Source organism: Acinonyx jubatus, chromosome D3 (genome assembly GCF_027475565.1).
Source record: "Acinonyx jubatus isolate Ajub_Pintada_27869175 chromosome D3, VMU_Ajub_asm_v1.0, whole genome shotgun sequence".
NCBI classification, from domain to species: domain Eukaryota; kingdom Metazoa; phylum Chordata; class Mammalia; order Carnivora; family Felidae; genus Acinonyx; species Acinonyx jubatus.
Window position 1 is genome coordinate 75,012,233 of NC_069392.1, and position 21,589 is coordinate 75,033,821.

General features: G+C 45.1%; 1 protein-coding gene and 1 pseudogene across 18 annotated transcripts in view; one reads left to right on the top strand and one right to left on the bottom strand.

Moving 5' to 3' along the window:
* NEDD4L (NEDD4 like E3 ubiquitin protein ligase) overlaps window positions 1-21,589 on the top strand; it is a 335,178-nt gene that overhangs the window by 190,857 nt on the left and 122,732 nt on the right. For 10 of the 18 annotated variants that reach the window (XM_027069045.2, XM_027069047.2, XM_053205747.1 and 7 more), the window contains exon 1: window positions 1,665-4,653. The exons of the other annotated variants lie outside the window; for them this stretch is intronic. In XM_027069045.2, the coding sequence (XP_026924846.2) occupies window positions 3,541-4,653 (1,113 nt within the window). In that variant the 5' untranslated portion in view covers window positions 1,665-3,540. Of the gene's footprint in view, window positions 1-1,664; window positions 4,654-21,589 lie in introns of those variants that run through there. 18 annotated transcript variants of the gene reach the window in all.
* Window positions 6,659-6,777, bottom strand: LOC113602374 (uncharacterized; annotated as a pseudogene).

A 21,589-nucleotide genomic window follows, 5' to 3' on the forward strand; every position in this document is an offset into this window, starting at 1 on the left:
TATGCATGTTTTCATCACAGTCTGTATTAATGAAAATCACACTAGTGATACATCAGAGCCTACGCCTATGCTGTTACATTGGGGCTATCCAACAGTAGGCACATCTGTAAAGAAGCCATCACTCGTATAAATAAACCTTTCAGGCACTTTTAAATACAAGCCAGACTACAACCCTTTTACCCACTCAATAGCAAATCTATGGTGATTCTCTTTGGGAAAGCAAAAATCTAATTAACATTATATAGCAAAAAGCGTGTCTATATTTAGCAGGCAGAATTAAGCTGTATTTGAAAAGTGGTACCTTCTCAAGGGAAATTCATAGAAGGTACCTTTAAAGAACCAAAGATACGCCTGAAACGTGAAACTCATACAGATATGCTATATATAGATTGATAGGTGAGATATGGCCACATTACATATCTATTTATATAATATATATGACTGAGACTTCGTTTTAAAAATGAAATTTCAGAAGCAAATTTGGCTTAAAGGCTTTTGGCAGAATCAGCTAGCTAGAGTGGAGTGTATTCATAAGGTACCCACAAGCCAAATGCTCCAGCTATGAAGATGAACATAATTATGTTCTGTGTAAGCCTTTAAGGAACTCTCAAAAGTGGTATCCTAAGTCACTGTAGTCTATTGTCAGTTGTATTCAAATTTACTTTCCATGAAACTTGTGTATATTTCTTTAAAAGGAGTGTTCTTGTTTAAAAAAAGGTAAACCTTATAAAAGAGACGCTGAACTATAGAGAACAAATTGAGGGTTGATGGAGGGAGGTGGGTGGGTGATGGGCATTAAGGAGGGCACTTGGGATGAGCACTGGGTGTTGTATTTGAGCGATGAATCCTCAACTCTGCTCCTGAAGCCAATATTACACTATATGGTAACTAACTAGAACTTAAGTAAAAACTTGAAACAAAGGAGTGGTCTTATGAATCCTTCTTGCTGCTGATTTAAGCTGAAACTCCCAAGTTTTTGAGCAGCTTAAACTTAATAGAATGTCTGAGGAGGAGCCTTAAAATGCAATGCCTTTAACTCTCTGCCCTTGCACATGAGACGAGCGAGTCCTAGAGCCTTTTCAGAATTGAGAGAGGTCAGCCAGGGGTAGCACTGTGGTGGGGTCTGCTGTCCTCCTAAGTCCTCAGGCCGATGGTGGTGAATAGCCGGGCCTTTTACCCTTATGATGGAACTTGGGAGGATATTTAATCTCCTGGCCTTGGTATTATTCTTCAAATTGGAAAGCCAACCGATTCTGGCCTACGGTACTGGTGCATTTTCTATTGGAATATATGGAGTCTTGATGGCTTCACATTGAACTCAGCGTTTCTTACCTTAGGTGACAAGGTAAGAAAGGTGGCAATGCCGAATAACGAAGTCACTTCTTCTGCTTGTGTGTCTGAAGTTACTTTCTTACTAAATTGAATGAGAGATTCAGATGAGGGCACGCCTGTTAGCGCTCCGTGTCTCATCCAGCAAATAACTGAACCAGGCAATGTTCAGTAGAGTGTCAGTCCGTGGAGACATAGATACATCCACATACTAATCCTTATTCTCTCGTGTACTGAGAATAAAAACACCTCTCCAAAGTGAAAAAAGGCTCAGCATCAAGGAAAAATTGCCCCTTGGCAGATGCGTTGCAGTTCATTGTTTTTCTTTTTAAAAGAGAAATTCGCTGTAAAAAAAAGTCACTTCCCATTTCCGTTGTCTAAAACGGTGACTATTGTTGAGATGACCTTGCTGTGGACCCTAAACTATCCTTCCAAACCCGAAAGGGCTTTGAACGCAGAGCTCTAAGAAATCAGGTGTGAATGAATAGACGCTTGACCTGCAAAATTGTGCTTTATGGTAACTGCTACCTAACTTGGCCCCAGGCTGTTTTCAGTGTAGTCACCAGGCACTGAATGCTGGTGGTGGTGTTCCTTGCTTCATTGGCTCTTAATCCAGCTAAGATAATCCATGGCTGTAGCGGTACTTGGCAGTTTCAGCATTAAACAAACCAGTTTCCATTTCTCTCATGGAGATCATTTTTGGCATTTTAAACACAAGCCTTTAGAAAACAGGTTTGGATGTATGTAAACACAGGGTTAATCCTCTACACCCTCAATTCCAGAGCTGTTGACAAAGTCATGCTTTGCGGATTTTAAAATAAACTTTTTGTCACTCTTTACAGCTTGGTATTTTTCCCTCCCATTTTCTATTGCCTTCTAAATAAGCTTCTTTGTTAACTAACTGACATTTCTGGATCACGAAAAATAGTAAGTTTGAAACACACAGAATATATCCAAGATGACTACAAATCCGACGACAGTTTTTTGAACTTGGGCTTTTCTTACTTAGGTCCATTTTGGCTCTCCACAAAAATGGTAAGATTCCATGTTTGTGATAATACTGCTGACTTCTCACCGGAAAACAGCTCCGGGCAGCCTTTTTTTCTGTATGGTGTTTAAGTTAAGTCACTACAAAAACCACATTCACACCCTTCTTCAATTTTCCTTCCTTTTCTGGTGGGGAGGGGGGGGGGGGCTTGACGGTGATTATTTTCCCTCCCATCTGGCATAGAAGAGAATGTTTTCTCCAGCTGGGCTCCTTGTCCCTGGTACCTCCATGCCTGACAGTCATATTATGTGTGAGATCGCACCCCCCACCCCCAGCCCTTTTCAAGGAAAAATACAGTAGTAGGAGGCAGAGAGCTAACTGACAGCGTTCTGAGTTGTGCCTCCCTCCACTTAGCTATTTTGTTACTTGTAGATCATGGTCTAATTATTTAGCATAAAGGGACACTAGTCCTGTGGGGTGTGTAATCATATTTATAGTACCTTTTATTAGTTTGCATTCCATCGTGGTAATGTGGTGATATCATAAATAACAGAGAAACATAATATCCAATGCTTGTGAAAGGGTTTTCCTGCAGCCAGGGAATTTTTCCTTGTCGTTAATTTGGCTTGCCGGGGAGGTGGGGAAATAACAGTGTGTGCTCATGTGTTCAATTCCCGGTCTCGAGCATTGGTTGGAGAGTCCCAGCGCCCTGCCTCGTTCGGAAAGAACTGTCCCGTGAATTTGATGCGGTTTAGATTTATAGCAGCATGGCTTGGACTGTGTTTGCTGCCTTAGTCAGCTGTGAGAGCTCCCTGCTGGGGCCACTCCTGTCTGATGGAAAAGCAGCAGCTGGGAAGGTGCTGTTTCAGGCTCTTGCTGTTTAAAAAAAAAAAAAAAAAAAAAGAGAGAGAGCAGGAGAGGGGGGAAAAACTCCACCAAGTCTACAAGCTGGCATTGGAGGGGGAGACCGTGGTCATGTGGTTCTGGCCATCCTACCCTCTGTCACAGTGTGGATGAGAGCTTTTTGCTCTCATCCAATCATGCCTGGAATGCCGCTTGCCACTTGGGTTATTTCTGCTATCTGTCGCCCTTGGTGCCGCAGTGCTAACGGTTTGGCAGATGGGACACTTTTTCTTGGAGTTTGTGCCTTCGGTTTTTGACTTCTGGCAGCGCCGGGCTTGCCTTTGCCGCTCGCCCTCTCCCTCCCTGCCCCCCTGGGCACCATGGCCCATCGGCTTCGGTTTCATTTTGGCTCTGGGCGCAGCAACACAGCCCCCGAGTCCGAGATCCTAGACCAGGAGAGGGAAGACGACTTTTTCATGGCATTCCACACGCTCCCGCGGAGGAGCGGCGCGCACCCCTTCGCCCAGCACGGAGCCGAGGACGGCGGCGGCCTGCAGGAGGCCGTGGGCGCGCTCAAGCGCAGCACGTCCATGTTCATCCCGCAGCTCCTGGGCCCGCTCGACGCGCGGCCCACCCGCAGCTCGTCCGTGCAGATCTCGCTGCAGCGCAAGGCGGCCGACGGCGCCCCCGACGCGGGTGCGCCCCCCGAGGGCCTGGACGGCGATGCGGGCTCGGCACCTCGAGCCGGCGGCCCGGAGCCCCCGGAGCCCGAGACCCCCGGGAGCTCGCCTCCGAGGGCCGCCCGGGCGCCGGGCCCGCAGCTCAACGGCACGTGCGGCCGCCAAGCGCCGGGCCCCGCCGCCTGCGAAGGCCGCGAGGAGGCCGCCCGGGGCCCCGAGGGTGGCGGCGGCGGCGGGCTGCGGATCCAGCACCGCGCCTCCAGCGCCGATGTGCGCCAGGTGAGGCTGACGCCCTTCGGGGCCGACGGCCAGAGCAGCTCTTCGGCGCCGGAGCCCAGGCGCTGGTCCCTGCAGCACGTTCCGGATGCTTCTGGAAGCTCTGGGAAGCGCTGCTTCGTCTTCCAGTTGCAGCAGCCACAACCGGGCGCTCCGGGGCTGGGCGGTGACTTCAACTTCGGCTTCACCGGCACGAAGGGCGACCGGCTGGTGAGGTACCCCCGCATCCGGCTGGAGAGGAGCACCTCGTACCCCACGCAGCCCCGAGCGGAGCGCGGGAGCCCCACGGAAGAGCGAGGCCACCCGGGTCACCCGGAGACGCCGCCTCGGGGCCGCAGGGGGGCTCCCGAAATCCACAGGACGAACTCGGTGGAAAGGACGCCGCAGGGGCAGGGCTGCACGTTTAAGATCAGGCAGGATCAAAACGCGGGGCAACAGCACTTCAGAATTCTCGTGACTCGGGGGCCGGAAGAAGCCCCCCAGAATCCCGAGGAGAATAACGCCAGCAGCCCCGGTTCCACGGTAGCTGGCGCCCCGGTAAGTTGGCGTGCGTGTCGGTGTGACCGCGGGTCTGCAGGGACTGAGTCAAGCCAGAAGGCTCCTTCCGCAGCCTAATTAAAACAGACTTCATCCTCTTCCTTTCTGGGAGTTTCCCTCCTTCGGGCCAATGTAACAATGTCTGGCCGAGCTCTGAGATCATGATTTGTAGCCCCGTATTTGGTAGAGGCCCATAAAACTAGCTAGCGTTTAAGAAGATACCGTTTCTTTAGATCCTAAAAGTCGAATAACGTTGACTTCAGAAGTTTTGAAGACCCGCACAATCCTTGCACCCCCACCCCCACCCCTTTCCACCTTCTGAATAAAAGAATTTTAAAAACTTATTACTTTAATCTGCGGGTGACTCAACGTGTTGACATTGGAAACGCATTTAAAAGCCAGTCACTTGTGCGCGTAGCCTGCGATAACAGTTTTATTTAAAAATAATCAGGTCTAACAAAGGTGAGAGAATATTGCAACACTTGAGTGGAGGCTCTTAACTAAGTGCATGTAAAGTCTGATCAGTTCTTAATGGCCTTTTTGCTGTGGAGGGTTGGCCCTGGTTATACAATTTATTGTCTTTGGGTTTTTGTCCCATTAAGGACTACTGCAGAAGAGTAGTCACGCTAATGGGACAGTAAGAAGTGTGTTTTTGAAACAGATGGGCTCATGGGCCAGGGCTGGGCAAAACTGGGGACTTGTTAATGGTTAGGTGGCGGTGGCCGTGCAGCTGAACACGGGCCACTTGGGTGTCTAAGCCAGACGCTGCATGTAGAATAGCGAGTGCCCTGTCTCCAGCTGTGGAAACAGACGCCCTAGAACAGACTTTGGCCTTTGTTTCTCTTGTATTCCTGCGGTCTCCCTTTCCGTGCTAACTTCACCAAGCAAATGATGACTCTGCAGCTTTCATGGTTGATAGCGGGATGAAAAGCGTTGCATCAGTTAGCTTTCCCTTCCCTAGTGATCACCAGCCACTGAGTGCTCTGTTTCAACAACACGCTCCTTGTCTGTTGAATTGGATCCCCCCCCCACCCCGGGTTTGTGGGATGACTGGTTTGGAGGACATGGTCATGAAACATGTAGGGAACATTTTGTTTGGGTTTTAGCTGTGCACTGTGACTTTTCAAAGCGGATGGCTGAGCATTACTGTGGGACTGCATCTTCTTTTGTTGTTGTGTGTTCAGAAATGTTTTTGGCTGTTCAAGCAAACTGTATCACATTGTCACCATTTTGAGGGTGTAATCAGATGCTAAATGCAAATACGATAGTTTTCCTGGTATCATGTAAATGTTTCTTCTTCTGTTCTCTTCCATACTTTTTTTTTTTTTTTTTTTAAATATCTAACCCTTTTGTTAGGACATGTCTAAGTGCTTAGTCTTGAACTCAGCCAATACCATTTTTATAGAATTGTACACATTTCGGTAGCATTTTGATATTACAATACTTCTAACCTTCATCCCAAGAAAGTGTGTCAAACAGTTGTAGGCATCACTGGGCGACACAGTTTCATGCTGAACTTGGACCACCTACCAGCGGAGGTTGGATAAGCCAAATGCATTCCTAAAGTTAGCTTTTTTTTTTTTCCTTTTAAGTTTGTTTATTTATTTTGAGACAGAGGTGGGGAGAGAGAGAGAATCCTAAACAGGCTTTTTGCTGACCGGGCAGAGCCCGACGCAGGGCTTGAACCTGCGAACCGTGAGTTCATGACCTGAGCTGAAACCAAGAGTTGGACACTTAGCTACCCCGGCGCCCCTGCATTCCTAAAGTTTTGATAACTCTTCAGTTCTATTGCCAAAAACTTAAACCATTTTGTAGTTAGATGTCGATGTTACATGGGATTTGTATAAAGTCTCATTTGGCTTGAGATTTCTAATGTAATTAGAAAGTAAATACAATATACTAAAAATTATGGGTTGATACAAGGGCTAGCCCTCGAAAGGGCTATTAAAGTGGGAAACAGATTTCCTCAAATTTGGAAACTTAAGGTCTAGTATAAAGAGCTTTTCTTGAGAGCAAGTTTGGTCACAGTTTTATAGGTGTGGTTTTCATATGTGAATTTTTAATCAGCAATAATCGCGCCTCGGATAAACCTCATTGGCTACGATACCGCCACTGCGCAAAGCTCATATGTGAATTTTTATATATCTGTGTATTTTTGTTCACATACTTGAATTGGTAAATGGTTGGTCAGCAGCTGGCGCTTTCTAAGCAACAACTTTTTTCTTTATGAAGCAAAAACAAAACTTGTCACATAACAGACCTGTCGGCCCCATTCAGCACCTTGTCCGCGTTTCATACGGGCAGGGGTGTTCGGCGTAGGCAGCAGTGACCCTGGCCTTATTTATCTTGAGGGAAAACATTCACTTGGACGTCTGCAGTCTGGCTGCCACCAGGCTTTTTTCATGGTTCACATATCTGCTGCTTTGGTGGAAAGGGTACTTTATTACTAGGTCACGTGAGAAATTGACTAAAATCCTTTGCAGTCTGGTTTTTAAATGACATGAAAAATCTTGCTTCGTTGGGCAGACCACTCAGGATTCCTTTTACAAATGTGCTCATCTTGTATAGTCTGTGCCTTCGACCTTAGTACAAGGTTATCCTGTTGAGTATTTTTCTGTGTCTCTGCTCCTACACATCCTATTGGGAGTAAACCTCACATGTAACATGACTTCAAAAAACGTTAACCAGCTAGATTCCTGGGGAAGAAAAATACACGGAAACCCCTTGCGCTGATGTTTTTCCATCTGGCCCACCACCCTTTCACTGAAGTCGAATTGCTTCTTGTAGTCATCCGTTACGATCTTTCAGAGGGCTTAGAACTGCGCTATCCTGTTTGTGGCATTATGAACCAGTCATTTAAAGGAGAACTTACTTATTGGGGGCTCCTGGGTGGCTCCGTCGGTTAAGGGTCCAACTTCAGCTCAGGTCATGAGCTCATGGTTCGTGGGTTCGAGCCCCATGTCGGGCTCTGGGCTGACAGCTCAGAGCCTGCAGCCTGCTTCAGATTCTGTGTCTGGCTCTTTCTCACCTCCCCAGCTTGTGCTCTGTCTCTCTGTCTCTAAAATAAACATGAAAATTTTTTTTAAAAAAATAAAGGAGAGCTTCTTTTCTTAGTTTTTGAGTTGTTTGGTTTGCTTACAGACTGCTTAACTGTATTCAAGTTTTTCCAAGGAGGTAGGATCACTGTTTGCCCCTATTCACGGGTGCCCCTATTCAACACCGTTTCAGGCAGAGTCACAACTAGGTTCTGCATTTTACCAGCTAAGTTCTCTGATCCCATTAAGTTAAGTGTCCAAGGTCCACTGTGGATGTAACAACAATATACTGGGCGCTTGGAAAGTTTCAGAGGCTGTCTCCAGTTGCTTGTGGACATGGTTTCTAATGGAAACAGAGGGAGGAGGGTCAGGGGGGCCAAAACAGGTATTCTCCCACCCACTACGTATACTATTAGGGAAGGGAGTGTTTCCCTTTTACTTCCACCCTAGGGTCTCTGCCTTTCCGTGCGCCCTCTCAGCGGACCTACACTTCACAGAAGCAGTGTAATAATAATAATCTGTTGGGATGAAACATTCACTTTACTATAAGTGACAAAGGAATACCCCAACTATTTCTGTTTGGGGGGGGGAGTAATTTTAGTTTGAACCTCTTTTAGAGAAGATGATTTTACTGTACAGAAAAATCTCAACAATAGTATTAGCTGGTGTCACTTTCCTATGAATATATGTATAAACCACCCCTTTGTTTAAAAACATGTCAACAGCAGTGTAACGAATAAGGAAAAAGCTAGTATTCTTTTCATGCCCTTGGGTGTTATTGTTGTTGTTGTTTTAAGCTTATTTTTGAGAGAGAGAGAGAGCAGGGGAGGGGCAGAGAGAGACTCCCAAGCACGCTCTGCACTGTGAGTGCAAAGCCCAACGGGGGGCTCAAACCCACGACCTGAGCTGAAACCAAGAGCGACACTCAACGGACTGAGCCACCCAGGCACGGCTCCCTTGGCGTCTGATTGGATCCTATAAACATTTTTTCCCTTGAATATAGTAACAGTTTCTTAATGTGATCATGTGATCACATGGGACTATTCCGATACTATGTAACAAAATTTCAACTATTTTTATGGGTGTTTTGTTTCCGCATCCCCCAGTGTTGACGCAGATAGGAGTTTTTACACACAGACAAGTATGCTTGCAGTGGAATCTCATGTCTCTCTGTAGCACTTCACCTTGAAGAATGCCTTCATTTACTGTAACTGACATCCCATTGCAGAAGCATTGCCTCTCTCAGCCTTCCCTGCTATTGTGTGAAATAGTGCTGTTTTCCTGTTTGATGTGACGGTATGTGATGCTGTCATTAGGTGTGAAACTAGCGTATCAGATCACTTTGTTTGTGCATAATGGGAATTTAAAAAAATACCTTTGCACAATTTAAAAGTCCGTGTAGCCAAACAAGCAGTGAAATGCTTCTAATGATGTAACGTTTTTGCTGAAAATTTTGGAGACGGTGTCTCCATTCGGTGCCTTGCAGCACTAGCTTCACAGAGAGAGGGGCAGCTTTGGAGACCCACCGAGGCAGCTTGGGCAGTTGATTGACGTGTCTGGGGGGCAGTCAGAAGCCCTCTCTGAGCCTGCTCATAGGTGAAAAATGAGGGTAAAAGTGTTAAGCTCACAGGTTTGTGGTGAGGTTTAAAAGAGACAACAAATGTGGAAGTTCCTGATTGGTGTTAATGTAGGGGTTGTTTTCCTTCTTGACCAAGTATTTGTAATACACAGGTTTTTCTCCGAGGAAGATAATTAAGTTAACTGTGAACAGTTTTTGATCAGTATTAGTCACAGCATGGATTTAAGGCATACCTGGAAGTGTTTAATAACTAGCTTTGAAATGTCCTTCCTGCTGTCATCTCATCTATCCCGAGTCTCTGGCTGTTGGATAATCAGCATCCCAGATCCCTAACACCACCTGTGACGACAGTCCTGAAAAAGAATCGAATTCGTGAGCTCTGCATTGTAGAAAAGGACTTGGAGTTGTATTTGCTGTATTGAATTTTGAAACTCTGAAACATCTATTTTGGCTTTTCAGACACGCTATATTTTTATATCATTTTGCTGTGATTTTTCCATTGGTTGAGTTTACTTTTCCTTCTTAAAGGTTGAGGCTTTTGAGCAACACTGATGTTATCTGTACAAAATCTCTGCACTGTATGATTTGCAAATGAGGATAGTATCTGGGAATAGGCCTTATCAGATACTGCCTTTCAGAGGGTTTTCATAAATGCTGCAGCTGTCTCTCTTGGCTAAGCCTGGTGCCAGAGTTCCTAGGCATTGAAATTAATCTATAATTTTGTAACACATGTTAATAAGAAAATTGTTACCTCTACCTAAAAGTTCACAATACCAGAAGCAATTTACTGCACGTAAGAATTATCTTAAAACATAATGAAATGTTGGGTGTCTGTACAGTTGATGGTTTTAAACTGAGCCTAATCTCAACGATAATGTATTTATACAACTTGAGATGATGAAGCACATTTTTAACAAAAATAATTAAGTGCATATTATTTTTTTTAATTTTTTTTAATGTTTATTTATTTCTGAGGCAGAGAGAGACCGCATGAGTGGGGGAGGGTCAGAGAGAGAGGGAGACACAGAATCAGAAGCAGGCTCCAGGCTCTGAGCTGTCAGCACAGAGCCCGACGCGGGGCTCGAACCCACAAACCGCGAGATCATGACCTGAGCCGAAGTCGGTCACTCAACCGACTAAGCCACCCAGGCGCCCCTAAGTACATATTATTATTGCTGAGCTAGATTACTGCCCTAAATGCTTTGACTTTATTATTATTTTTTTAGCTGTTAATAATACTACCAATACATTTGCAATAATGAGGAAAAAGCCGGAAATTGACAGATGGTGTCAAAACTATTGATCGAATGCGTAAATACCAGAATATCCAAGTTTCCACTATAACTGCTAAAAGAAGCTTTGGAAACCGAGTTCCAGAATTGCCTGGGGATTATTGAGAGGTTTAATGTCCTGTTTTTGGTCATCCAGTTGCCTTGATTTCCACCAGGCATCATAACATAACCGTGTCCTACCCAAGAAAGAAGAGAACCCCCAAGACAGTCTACCTGCTATATACACCCAGCTCCAGTTTAAAGATTAAGAGGGCCTAAAGGGATAGGGTGTTGAAAATGTTAGTTATAATCTGTATTTCAGGAGGTCTGTGATTTTTTTTCTGGGCAAATGGAGGTTCTTGAAAGATTTTTAGCTTTTCTCATTATGCATCGTGGATGAATAAATGTTCTCAATGAATGTTCCTTTCTGAACCTTGTTTATTATTCCACTCCAGCTTATTTGGGCGAACTGGAGTCCCGAGGGCTATAAAAAAACAAGGAAAACAGGTGGCCTCAAAGTAAGCGGTCGACGTCCTCGCCGGTTCCGTGCTGTCCTGAGTTGACACTTTGGTGGTCTCCAGGCATCACCACGTTGTGACAGGAAGTTGGGCTTTCGGTACGGAGGTTGGAAGAGATTGAATTTCAAGAAGCCTGCTTTTTATACCCTGATCGTTTTAGAACCATGAACTGTTCTGACACTTTGGAATCAAGTGCTTAATGGGAAGGGAGGGGTCCTGGAATGAAAGTGTCAGAAATTGGGTTGGAGGGGGTCCTCTTTCCTTCAGATTGACTGCCGTTGCTACACTTAGTGTTCAGATCCTTTGGATCAATTCCTTGAGAAGCCTGCCTTAACTACCTATTCTTTTTTGTTTCATTTTAGAGAGAGAGAGAGAGCACTCAATAGGGAAGGGGGCAGAGGGGGAGAGAGAGAATCTTAAGTAGGCTCCACACGCAGCATGGAGTCTGATGGACGCAGAGCTCGATCCCACGACCCTGGATCGTGACCTGAGCCAAAACCAAGAGTTGGACGTTCAACCAGCAAAACCGTCCAGGTGCCCCGACTGCCTATTCTTTGAAACCATCCTGTGTTTATTTTAGTGTTAAGTGCTGTGCCATATTCTGCTTACTGGATAAGCAGAAAGTGGCAGGGGACGGAGGGTGGATTTACTCCAGGGAGACGAGACCAGCATTTCCCCCAGCAAATCTGCCTTGCGGAGCCCCTGGAATTTATTTACACAGCCTGCTTTTGTGACTGACTTGTTATAGATCAGAATGAGTCACGAGGCTTTTACAGCCCTCATCTCGTAATTTTGAGGAATCTGCTTGCGACCTGTGGTCTTTCATCATGTTACCTACCTCTTTCTGGGGGGGCTAAGAAAGGGTAGGGAGGGTACTAGGCATAGCAAACATTTGGTGATTCAAACAGTTGGATAGATTTACAGTTCTTATTCTCTCTATAGGCCAATCTGGAACTGATAGACCTTTAAAGTATACTTAATGACCCACATGTCATATCTATTTCCTCGAGAGACTTTCATAATCATGTGTATTTCTTGACTTTTTTTTTTTCATATTCTTTTAAAATACATGATTAGATACTTGACTCTTGGGGGGGGGGAGAGCTGCTTTTCTGGAATTGAATAGAAATTCAGATTTTTTTGAATTGAATAGAAAAGCTGAGCTGCAGCAGAAATGTCGAAATGTGTACCTGAAGCTCCAGCCAAAAAACCTAGCACTTCTATAAAGCAGGGAGCTTCTGGCTAGGAGTTCTGTTGTTCAGCCAACAACTCCCTGCCCCTTCCCTAAGGACTTTGGCTGAGTTGACCCTGCACACTTACAGCACAGCCCTGGGGTTCTTTCTTATTCTCCTCATCAGTGACAATGCCTTAATTTTAGATTCAGTTCAGTAGATATGCACTGATTGTATTTTCCACTGGGGGAAAAGAGACACTAAATTGTAACAAAACTCTGAACTTTTGATGCAGTCTTAATATTTAAGTTGACTCAACCTCTTACAGTAGTAGAAACCATGCTTAAAAAAAAATTGGAGTGGGGGGTGCCTGGCTGGCTCAGTCAATTAAGGGTTCAGCTTTGGCTCAGGTCATGATCTCACAGTTTGTAAGTTCAAGCCCTGCATCGGGCTCTACGCTGACAGCTTGGAGTCTGGAGCCTGCTTCGGATTCTGTGTCGCCCTCTCCCTCTGCTCAGGCGCTCCCTCCCCACCTTAAAAATAAATAAACATTATAAAAATTTTATTAAAAACGTAAAAACAAAATTCTGGCACAGTAATTCTACACATTAACATGCATTATTAGGGTGCCTGGGTATTATATAAAGGACAAAGCAGTAAAAATAGTTTTATGGAAACACAGTGTGCCTAAGGGCCTGCCTGCACCCTCCGTTGAAATCCTACGAGCAAGAGGTGCTCCTGCATTTTGTAATCCGGCACTGACTTCTAGCCAACATGTGCAGGAGTCATTCTTGAGTTTTCTACTCATAAACTTAGAGGGCTGTGTGTTCCCTTAGGAATTATGTCGGCCAGTTCCTTTCGGCTTTAAGATGAGGAAGTTGAGCATTATTTTTGCAGTTGCAGAGAACATTCTTTGTATCTCACAAGCGTGAAGTGATTGTTTCCTAATACTGCACGTGCCCTTTCTGTACGTGCAGCTACTACTTGGTGTTAGAAACCTAAGAGGTTGGGAAGCCTCACTTCTTAGAGCTTTCCAGATGGCAGACAGGATAGCAGACATGAGGCGTAGCCCGCAGAGGTGTCGGGCCCTGCATAGCCGGCGGGTGGCAGGTTGCTTACACACGGGATGGGACACTGTGGGTCATGGGGGATGAGAACCATCAATGTCACGGAGGGGAAGATTGGCACCGGATCTGGAAGGATGACCAGGAGTTTTGTCAGTGGATCAGCGGGGAGGGGCTTTGTTCAAGAGACTGAACGTAGAAGGGACTGCCCGTGATGGGCTTCCTGTGTTGGCCCAGGAATTTACTTGATCGCGATCGGCAAGTTTCAGATTGTTTTTTGGTGTGAAACTTTGTGGAAGAACTTTGGGGTGCAGTCGTCAGCATGAATAATTCTTCTCTTTCCCGTCAAACGTTGAGCTGAATGAATTCCTTCCTTGCCTGTCCTCTGCCCTTCCACAGAGCTCTTGTATAAGCACCTGCCTGGGTCAGGTCGAGGACAGAAAGATACCAAGACAGTTCATGCCATTGAGTGGTGGTAACAGGAGTTAAAGTGGGGCCTGTCACTTTTAATGTATCATAGGGCCATAACCTGAACAGGAATGAGTAAGCTTGATTTATAGGGCTTGCCTCTGTTAATTGTTTACATAGGCACTGGAGAATTTACCCTGAAGAAGGGCTAAAGAAATGAGTATTTTCAGCATCACTCTGCCCTTCTTTCTGTTTGAAATGACATTTGGACATAAGAACATGCTAATCCGTACTCTACGTTGTGACACGGGAACCGTTGTATTAATTATGTGTAGTACTTACGCTTGAATTTGTATCCATTTTGGCTTAACAAAAAACACATCCAGAAAATAACCCCCATTTCCAACCATGCGGATTAACCATATTCACTTATACATGGATGCAGTCATTAAATAAAGTGAATAATAATGATTGGATCTAAAACCTAAACCAAGCACTAAAATAAGCTCAAGATTTTAAATCTAGGTTTCAATAATTTCATGTAAATTGTTCCACACCATGGAATAAGAAGCAGTTAAAAAATCAGATCTGTGAAGGATGGTAACACTCCTAACCATGGAAGGAGAAAAGGGAATCACCAAGATGGGTAGACTCAGCTATATGAAAGTATTAAATTTCTGAACAGTGAGAAAAATTAACTCGGGAAAACCACAGATGTTTTTCTTAGCGATTAACATGATTTTCTCTCACGGCATCTCTTCTCAGTGTCTGTGATTGTATGTACATAATTTTGCTAACAGGTTAATGTCTGCGTTGCAAAAGTTGTAGTAAATACTAGGAAAATAGCGAGAGTCCTCATTCTCCTGATTCTCCCACCTCTGCCCTGGGAAGTAGGCACAGGGCAGGTGGTAAAACCCAGAGGCATGAACGACAAAGACATAAGAGCTCACCCTCCAAGCTGCATCACTCTGTGCCTTTCGTGTTAAAAAAAAAAAAAAAAAGGTAAATACATTATATAAAACTGGGAGGCCTTGTGATTGCAAATAGTACACCAAAGTTGCTGGTGGTAGTATTTGTGGATAGGACTTTAGAATGAGTTTCATACATTTAAGCATTTAAAAATGGTAAGGAAGGGGGCACCTGGGTGGCTTAGTTGGTTAAGCATCCAACTTCAGCTCAGGTCATGAGCTTGCAGTTCATGGGTTCAAGCCCCACATCGGGCTCAGTGCTGACAGCTCAGAGCCTGGAGCCTGTTTCTGATTCTATGTGTCCCTCCCTCTCTCTGCCCCTCCCCTGCTCGTGCCCTGTCTCTCTGTCTCTCTCACAAAGAAGCAGACATTAAAAAATTTTTTTTAACGATAAGGCAACTGATAGGTACTGGAATTCTTGTGTTTTGAAATATTGGAGTTAATCCAGAAGGAGTTACAAATCTAAACAGAAGCCTTGCTAAATAGATGCTTTTATTTTCCACTTTTTAAGGAGGTTGCTCTCTGTACCCATTACAAAGAACGGATGGATGGAAAGAAGGCCTGTTAAGATTACTGGTTCCTGTTAAAATGATTTGGTGATCACGCAGCTGTATTTAGGTCTCAGCCATTAGACCTTCTGGATTATGAATGCTCCTTTGATCCTTCCTTGAGTACATTTGTCACCCAGAATTTTTAAACTTGAAATTTTCTTTTGAGTAAATACATCTACGAAATAGCTAAACCAAGTTGTACATATCATTATTCTTTGCTTATGAAAACTGACATCACAAGAATATGCTTCCTGAATTTAACATAATTGAGCACTCTAAAAATGTTCCCACTCTAGTTGGATTAATCCCCTAACTTTTGATTGCCACTCAGTTTGGAGCTTATTCCTTGGCAGTTTACACAGAAAATTTTCGGTATTTCATGTTTGAAAATCAAGTAGCCTAAACTCCCATGGCACTTTAAATGAAGACTGTTGCCTTTAAGAGGTAATGCCCGAGTCAGTTATTAGAATTGGAGACAGTTCCTGAGAGACTGAGACTTGCATCTCTAGGGAGCTCAGTGAACAAGTAATGTACCGTGTCGTGGCAGGGAGATGCTTTACTTTACACGTAACATTTTATTTATTTATTTTTTTTTTTACATTTATTTATTTTTGAGACAGAGACAAAGCATGAATAGGGGAGGGTCAGAGAGAGAGGGAGACACAGAATCCGAGCTGTCAGCACAGAGCCCGATGCGGGGCTCGAACTCACAGACTGAGACATAACATTTTAAACTTGTGAAGGAGGCCGAGACTTTGGGGGATACCTCTGTCCCCAAGGAGCGGATCCTTTTGATGAGAAGAGGGGAATCCCACAAATGAAAGACAGTGGTGGGGGTCCCATGAAGTGGCCTGTTTGCCTCTCTGAGAGCTCCTGGTCTAACCCAGGAACACTGAGAAAGATAAGAAAACAACAACAATATTACCGGTCTCATCTGGGGAACCCTGGAAGGGGACCATATTTAGGGATTAAAGATACATATTGATCTGGGGACCATGACACGGCAGAAATCATGAAAAGGCCATTCTGTGACTCTCCAGAGCCCAAGGTAGTTGTGACTGATGGACAAGACGGCTTGTGGAAAGGGATCTGGAAGAAAGCAAAAACATTCACCTTGGAGATCAAAGTTTCCTGGGCCCGGAAGGAAAAATCCAGAAGGAAAAAAGGTTTAGGATCTTCTCTGCGTGCGCTCTCTCGCTCTCTCTTTTTAATCAAGTACTAATTAGGACTTTTTTGGGGAAAGAGTTTCCGTGGTTCGTTTTTCTCATGCAGATGCTAGAAAAATCTGATGTCATACCCATTCCCACAGTCAGTATTACCTTTGCATTAAAGAACAGACCTGACCTAAGGGTCCAGGCAACGAAGTTCATGCAGTTCTGCGCTTACTATCTATGTCCTGGTAAGAGAGCAGAGCAACACTCAATGTTCTAGACTTCGATGATCTCCATTTCAGCGCCTTTGTTTTGCCAGGAGTCTTTTAGGGCTGATGTTGGGGTGAAGGAGATGCTCCTGTGTTTCTGACTTATGGAATCAGAATATTTGTACATTCCTAAGAAGCCTGCGTCTCCTAGATGGAACTTCTTTTTGCTGTTAGAACAAGTGGGTGGAATCTCCAGTTGGGCTGTCTGGAGACTGATAAAAATCCTCTGTGAGGTTGCCGGCAGAGGAGACAAGTGTTTACGCCGTGAATTCATCCGGTCCTTCCTGCCAGACGTCATTCTAAGTTCTAGGTATATACAGCAGCAAACACACCCAAGAACCCCTCGCCCTCATGCGGTTTACATTCGGGAAGTGTGGAGACAGACGAGCAAAATAAGGAGGAATACGGCATATTAGATGAGGATCAGTGCCGTGGGGAAGAGAGCACTGTGTTTACATTTTCCACAGAGAAGCCAAGGAAGGCTTCCCTGAGGTGATGCTCAGCAAGCCGGGCAGGTAGCTGGGAGCAGACCATTCCAGACGGTGGGGAGGGGGAGGGAGAGCCAGTATGGTGGTCCTGAGGTCCACATGTGCCAGCATGGGGGCCAGCGTAGCCAGAATGGGCACACGGGGAGATGACGCAAGGATTTGGAAGACAGAGTGGTCAGGGGGATGAACAGATCGTGGAGGGCCACTGTGAGGTCGTGGGGGTGGAAGGCCACAAGGAGGGGCTTGACCAGTGCAGTGAGGTGACCCCATTTGTATCTTCGCAGACCATGCCGGGCACGGGCTCCCGTCCTGAGGCTGCAAGGTAGGAGCAGGGAGGCCATCGTAGTACGGGTCACTTCAGAGGTGGCAGAGCCCGGGCTCTGGCCTGTGCTGCTGTCCCCTCCGAACCTTTGTTCTTCCAGATACTAAGGGCAGTCATCAATTTTCTCGGCAGTTCGTCCAACCTTAGTACTTAGACTGTCAAACCTTCATACTTAGACTGTCATTTTCATGTGGCCGTGCCTAGAAAATGGGAAGCTTTTATTCTCCTCAAGCGAGTGTTATTTCAAGACGCTTTCTGCTGCCTGTGTCATGCCAGGGCGTGGGCGGATTTATTTTTGCAGTTTTGCACCGGGGAGTCTGCTTCTGATTTGCAGATTGCGTTTATTATAAGGCATATTGTCCATTGATGAATAATGTGTGGGCTACAGAGCAGATCCACAGCCTTTAAAATAGCTCATTTATCCTGCCAGGCTCACCCCCAGAGAGGCAGCCCCTGCAGAAGGTGTTGTCCAGGAGCAGGGGTTTGTCCGTCTGTTTTCCCCAGTTTCTGAAGTCATTGTTTTTGCTCTCTGGTTCAACCGTGTGTTTCCTTGATGGTTTGAGGACTTAGACCGACACGATCCACGTCCGCGGAGAAGATGTGAGATGGGGAGAGAACCTACAGGTTGCTGCTAAGGAAATAGAGGCCCGTTTGGCTCAGCTCCCGAAAGAGAATGTTTCTTATGCTGGGGGTTGAAACAGAGGGAAATACCAGACACCATGCTTTGTTCTGAAGTCTGCGGCCAATTTATCCTCGTTGCTCTGAATTGACCCACTAAGGCCTGGGCCGGGGGGTTCTGGATTTGGAGGGGCCGATGGAGTCCTCGGAGAGCAGAAAGTGCCATTAGAGAGAGCATGCTTGGGGATGTTCTCTCAGTCTCAAGGCCGTGAAAGGGTCGTGTGCAGGGTAGGGCGTGAAGTGGTTCCAGGCCGCCTCCCTTACCCAGTGGAGCCCTGCAATTCCAGTAATCTTTGCTCCCAGAAACCTCACTGCAGATTGCTTTTCCTTTTGAGCAGGTTTCTTGTTTGGCCTAATATGTTGCAATCGGCTCTCGGTGGCCAGGTGGCATCTCTTGGAATGCGGGTGTGTGTTGCCAAGCAAAACAGATGCAGGAAGGTTTACCCGAAGTGGGGGGGGGGGGGGAGGCGAAGAGGAGAGGAAGTGGGAGGCAGGTCGTGCAGGCAGGCGTGGGACTAAACCATATTTATCTATAGAAGGGAGGGCATTGCCTTACGAGTCTCCGAAAACCCTCCTAGGTTTTCTCAGGCAAGTATGTCCAAGCCTGTCGAATGGCTGTTTTTCATCTCCCACCCTGCGTTCAGAATGGTATTTAAAAGCAGAAAGAATTATTTATCTCCTGCCCAGGGCTAGCCACTGTTCATCAGGTTTAGTTTAGTTTAATTCACTGCTATTTCTGCGTATTCACAGGTTGACCCTTGGTGGAATGGAATCTGCCAAGGATAATACAGACTGAATACAAAGAATTTCACTGATGCTCATTATCCGGCTCATTAAAGGATCCTCTGGCCCGTTGTGGATCGATTGGAGGGGGAGAGGGTTGTGGAGGACGCTTACCCTGATGATTCTGACGTGCACTCAGGGCGGGAACAGCTAGTGTAAGAGGTTAATGCCAGTAACAAACTAAATCTTGATGTTCCTAGCAAGCCTTGGTGTCAGTGCTGATCTGGTGCATTGATCACATGTTCCTCCACCAGCAGCCCACAAAATAAGTTTCCCTTCAAATGAGGCTGTGCAATACCACCTGTGCATTAAGAACAACAGAATGTTCCAGTTGCATATTTGCAATGGATATGGAAAAAAAAGCTTATCTCCCAAAATAGCGTAGAATGCAAGGGATAGTTTTTCTCCTTGTTTCCATCTGCAAGAAGTAAGTGAAAGTGGCACTCTAGTTCCAGACTGGCAAGACCGGTCTATCCTGTTAACCTCTTACATGCAAATACCACTTTTCTGCTGGCGGCTGAAGTATCTTCCTTCTGTAAATACTGACTGCGTGCCTTTTGAAAACTCCCCTTGAAAGTGTTGACCAGTTGCCTGGTAACTGGTCATGAATTTCAGAGACGTGGTAATAGATGGTCCCTACAGTGTTTGAAGCAGAGTATTAAAAAGGCAGTGGACTGAAAGGTTTCATGGGCCAGTGCCTCATATTTTAAACAGGAAAGTGTGGTGTCTTGTCCAAGGGCACACAGGAAGGCGGTAGCATAGCTTGGGTATCAGGTGGCCCAAAGCCCAAACCACGGATCTTCCTGCTCCCCCACCCCCACTCCCTGGCACAGGAGAGTATTAACTATAGCTAAATCTTGGCTGTTTGGAGTCTTTTGCAAATGGTCTGCTCAGAGTTCACACCGTTCTAGTGCTCTCTTTCAAGCCTTCTTAAGGAGAACACTCTGAGCATATCGGGAATTTTGGGGGCTCACTGTTACCCTCAGAGCCATGGAATATAATCTAATCTAGTCTTCCTTGTGTAAATACATATTTTTTAATGTTTATTTATTTTGTTTAATTTTGAGAGAAAGCTCCAGCAGGGGGAGGGGCAGAGAGAGAGAGAGAGAGAGGGACAGAAGATTGGAAGCAAGCTGACAGCAGAGAGCCCGACTCAGGGCTCGAACTCACCAACTGCGAGATCATGACCTGAGCCGAAGTCAGGCGCTCAGCCAACTGAGCCACGCAGGCACCCCAGATATTTTTTAATTATGACATCAGGGTGTAATAAGTTCTCAAGACTTGGTGACTAAAGTTCTCAAGACGCTCCATGATCTACGAGATGAATTTGCTGTTTATGCTCATTTCTCCTCTCTTGCTGATCAGTTACCCCTTCTTAGGGCTGTCACTGCAGTAGCCCTCCTCCCTCTTCTGATTGGCTGCGTCCAATCCGCTAAGGACTAGAAGGTATTTGGGTATTCTTGTTAAGGTTGTTTATAAAAGAAGAATAGCTGAGGTTAGGGATTTGAGGTGTTCTTTTTGAATTGAGTGTCTCGATTTGTCTGGTATCTTTCTCCCCCACATCTCTTTGCCTGTTAACACTCCTCTTTGTCCCCTTGGAGCATGTCTGGAATCAGATAGGTTATTATAAGATTTAAGTTTAAACATTCAATAGGATAATCTGTGCCAGCTGTGTAGCATGGTTCCTGGCACAGATTGGTGCCTAATAAATCTTAGCTGTCTTTATTGTTCCCTCTGAAGGAGGAGATGTAAATTCTCCACAGATGGTAAGGGATTGGATAAGCGGAGAATCTATCCGCTAAATTTATATCGGCAAGCACGTTTTTAGTTTATCTGAGTTTTTTAAATGCTCTCTGGGTTTTGTTCTCCTTTAGGGTTAGTAAATTTTCTACGGTACTGAATATAAGAACTGTGAAAAAAAATCAATAAAAACCATCCGTAAGGAAGATTTTATGATTCATTAGACTAACAGGTGCCAGCCACTTTTATTTTTACGACTTAAGTTAAAAGGACTTTAAAGGCTTGGGTGGTTTATTCTCTTTTTTAAAGGCCAAACCAAGATCACTTGTTCGTAATGGCTGCCTTTCCCCTGAATGTATTTCTGAAAAAGTTCTGATATTCACTAAACTGACACAGAATTGTCATGATTTAAGAGTTACCCTTTAGGACAGCCTGGGTGGTTTAGTTGGTTAAGTGTCCAACTTTTGATTTCATCTCAGGTCAAGATCTCACGGTTCATGAGTTTGAGCCCTACGTGATGAGTGTGGGATTCTCCCTCTCCCTTTCTCTCTGCCCCTCCCCTGCTCGTGCACCCGCTCACTCTCAAAAAATAAATTTTAAAATAAAAAAAGGGTTACCCTTTAGATCTCTATAAATTTTTAAAGCCAAATCATAAATTAAGATGTGCAGGTGATTGTGGATCAAGAACTTCTTCAGCAGTCATGTAATCGCACACACTGGTCTGTGTATTTTGCTTCGGAGGAAGATAAAAATGTAGTTCAGTAGTTTCCCTTATTGATTATCTCTGATCGATAAGAATTACATTAAAATCTCTTTTGCACATTTCCCCCTCTCTACACTGAATGTGCTGCTCTCTAATCTCTGAGTTTCAGGAGTCTATTAATAAAGTGTGTGTAAAGAATTAGTTGCTAATTTTGGATGTGCTTGAAATGAGATTGT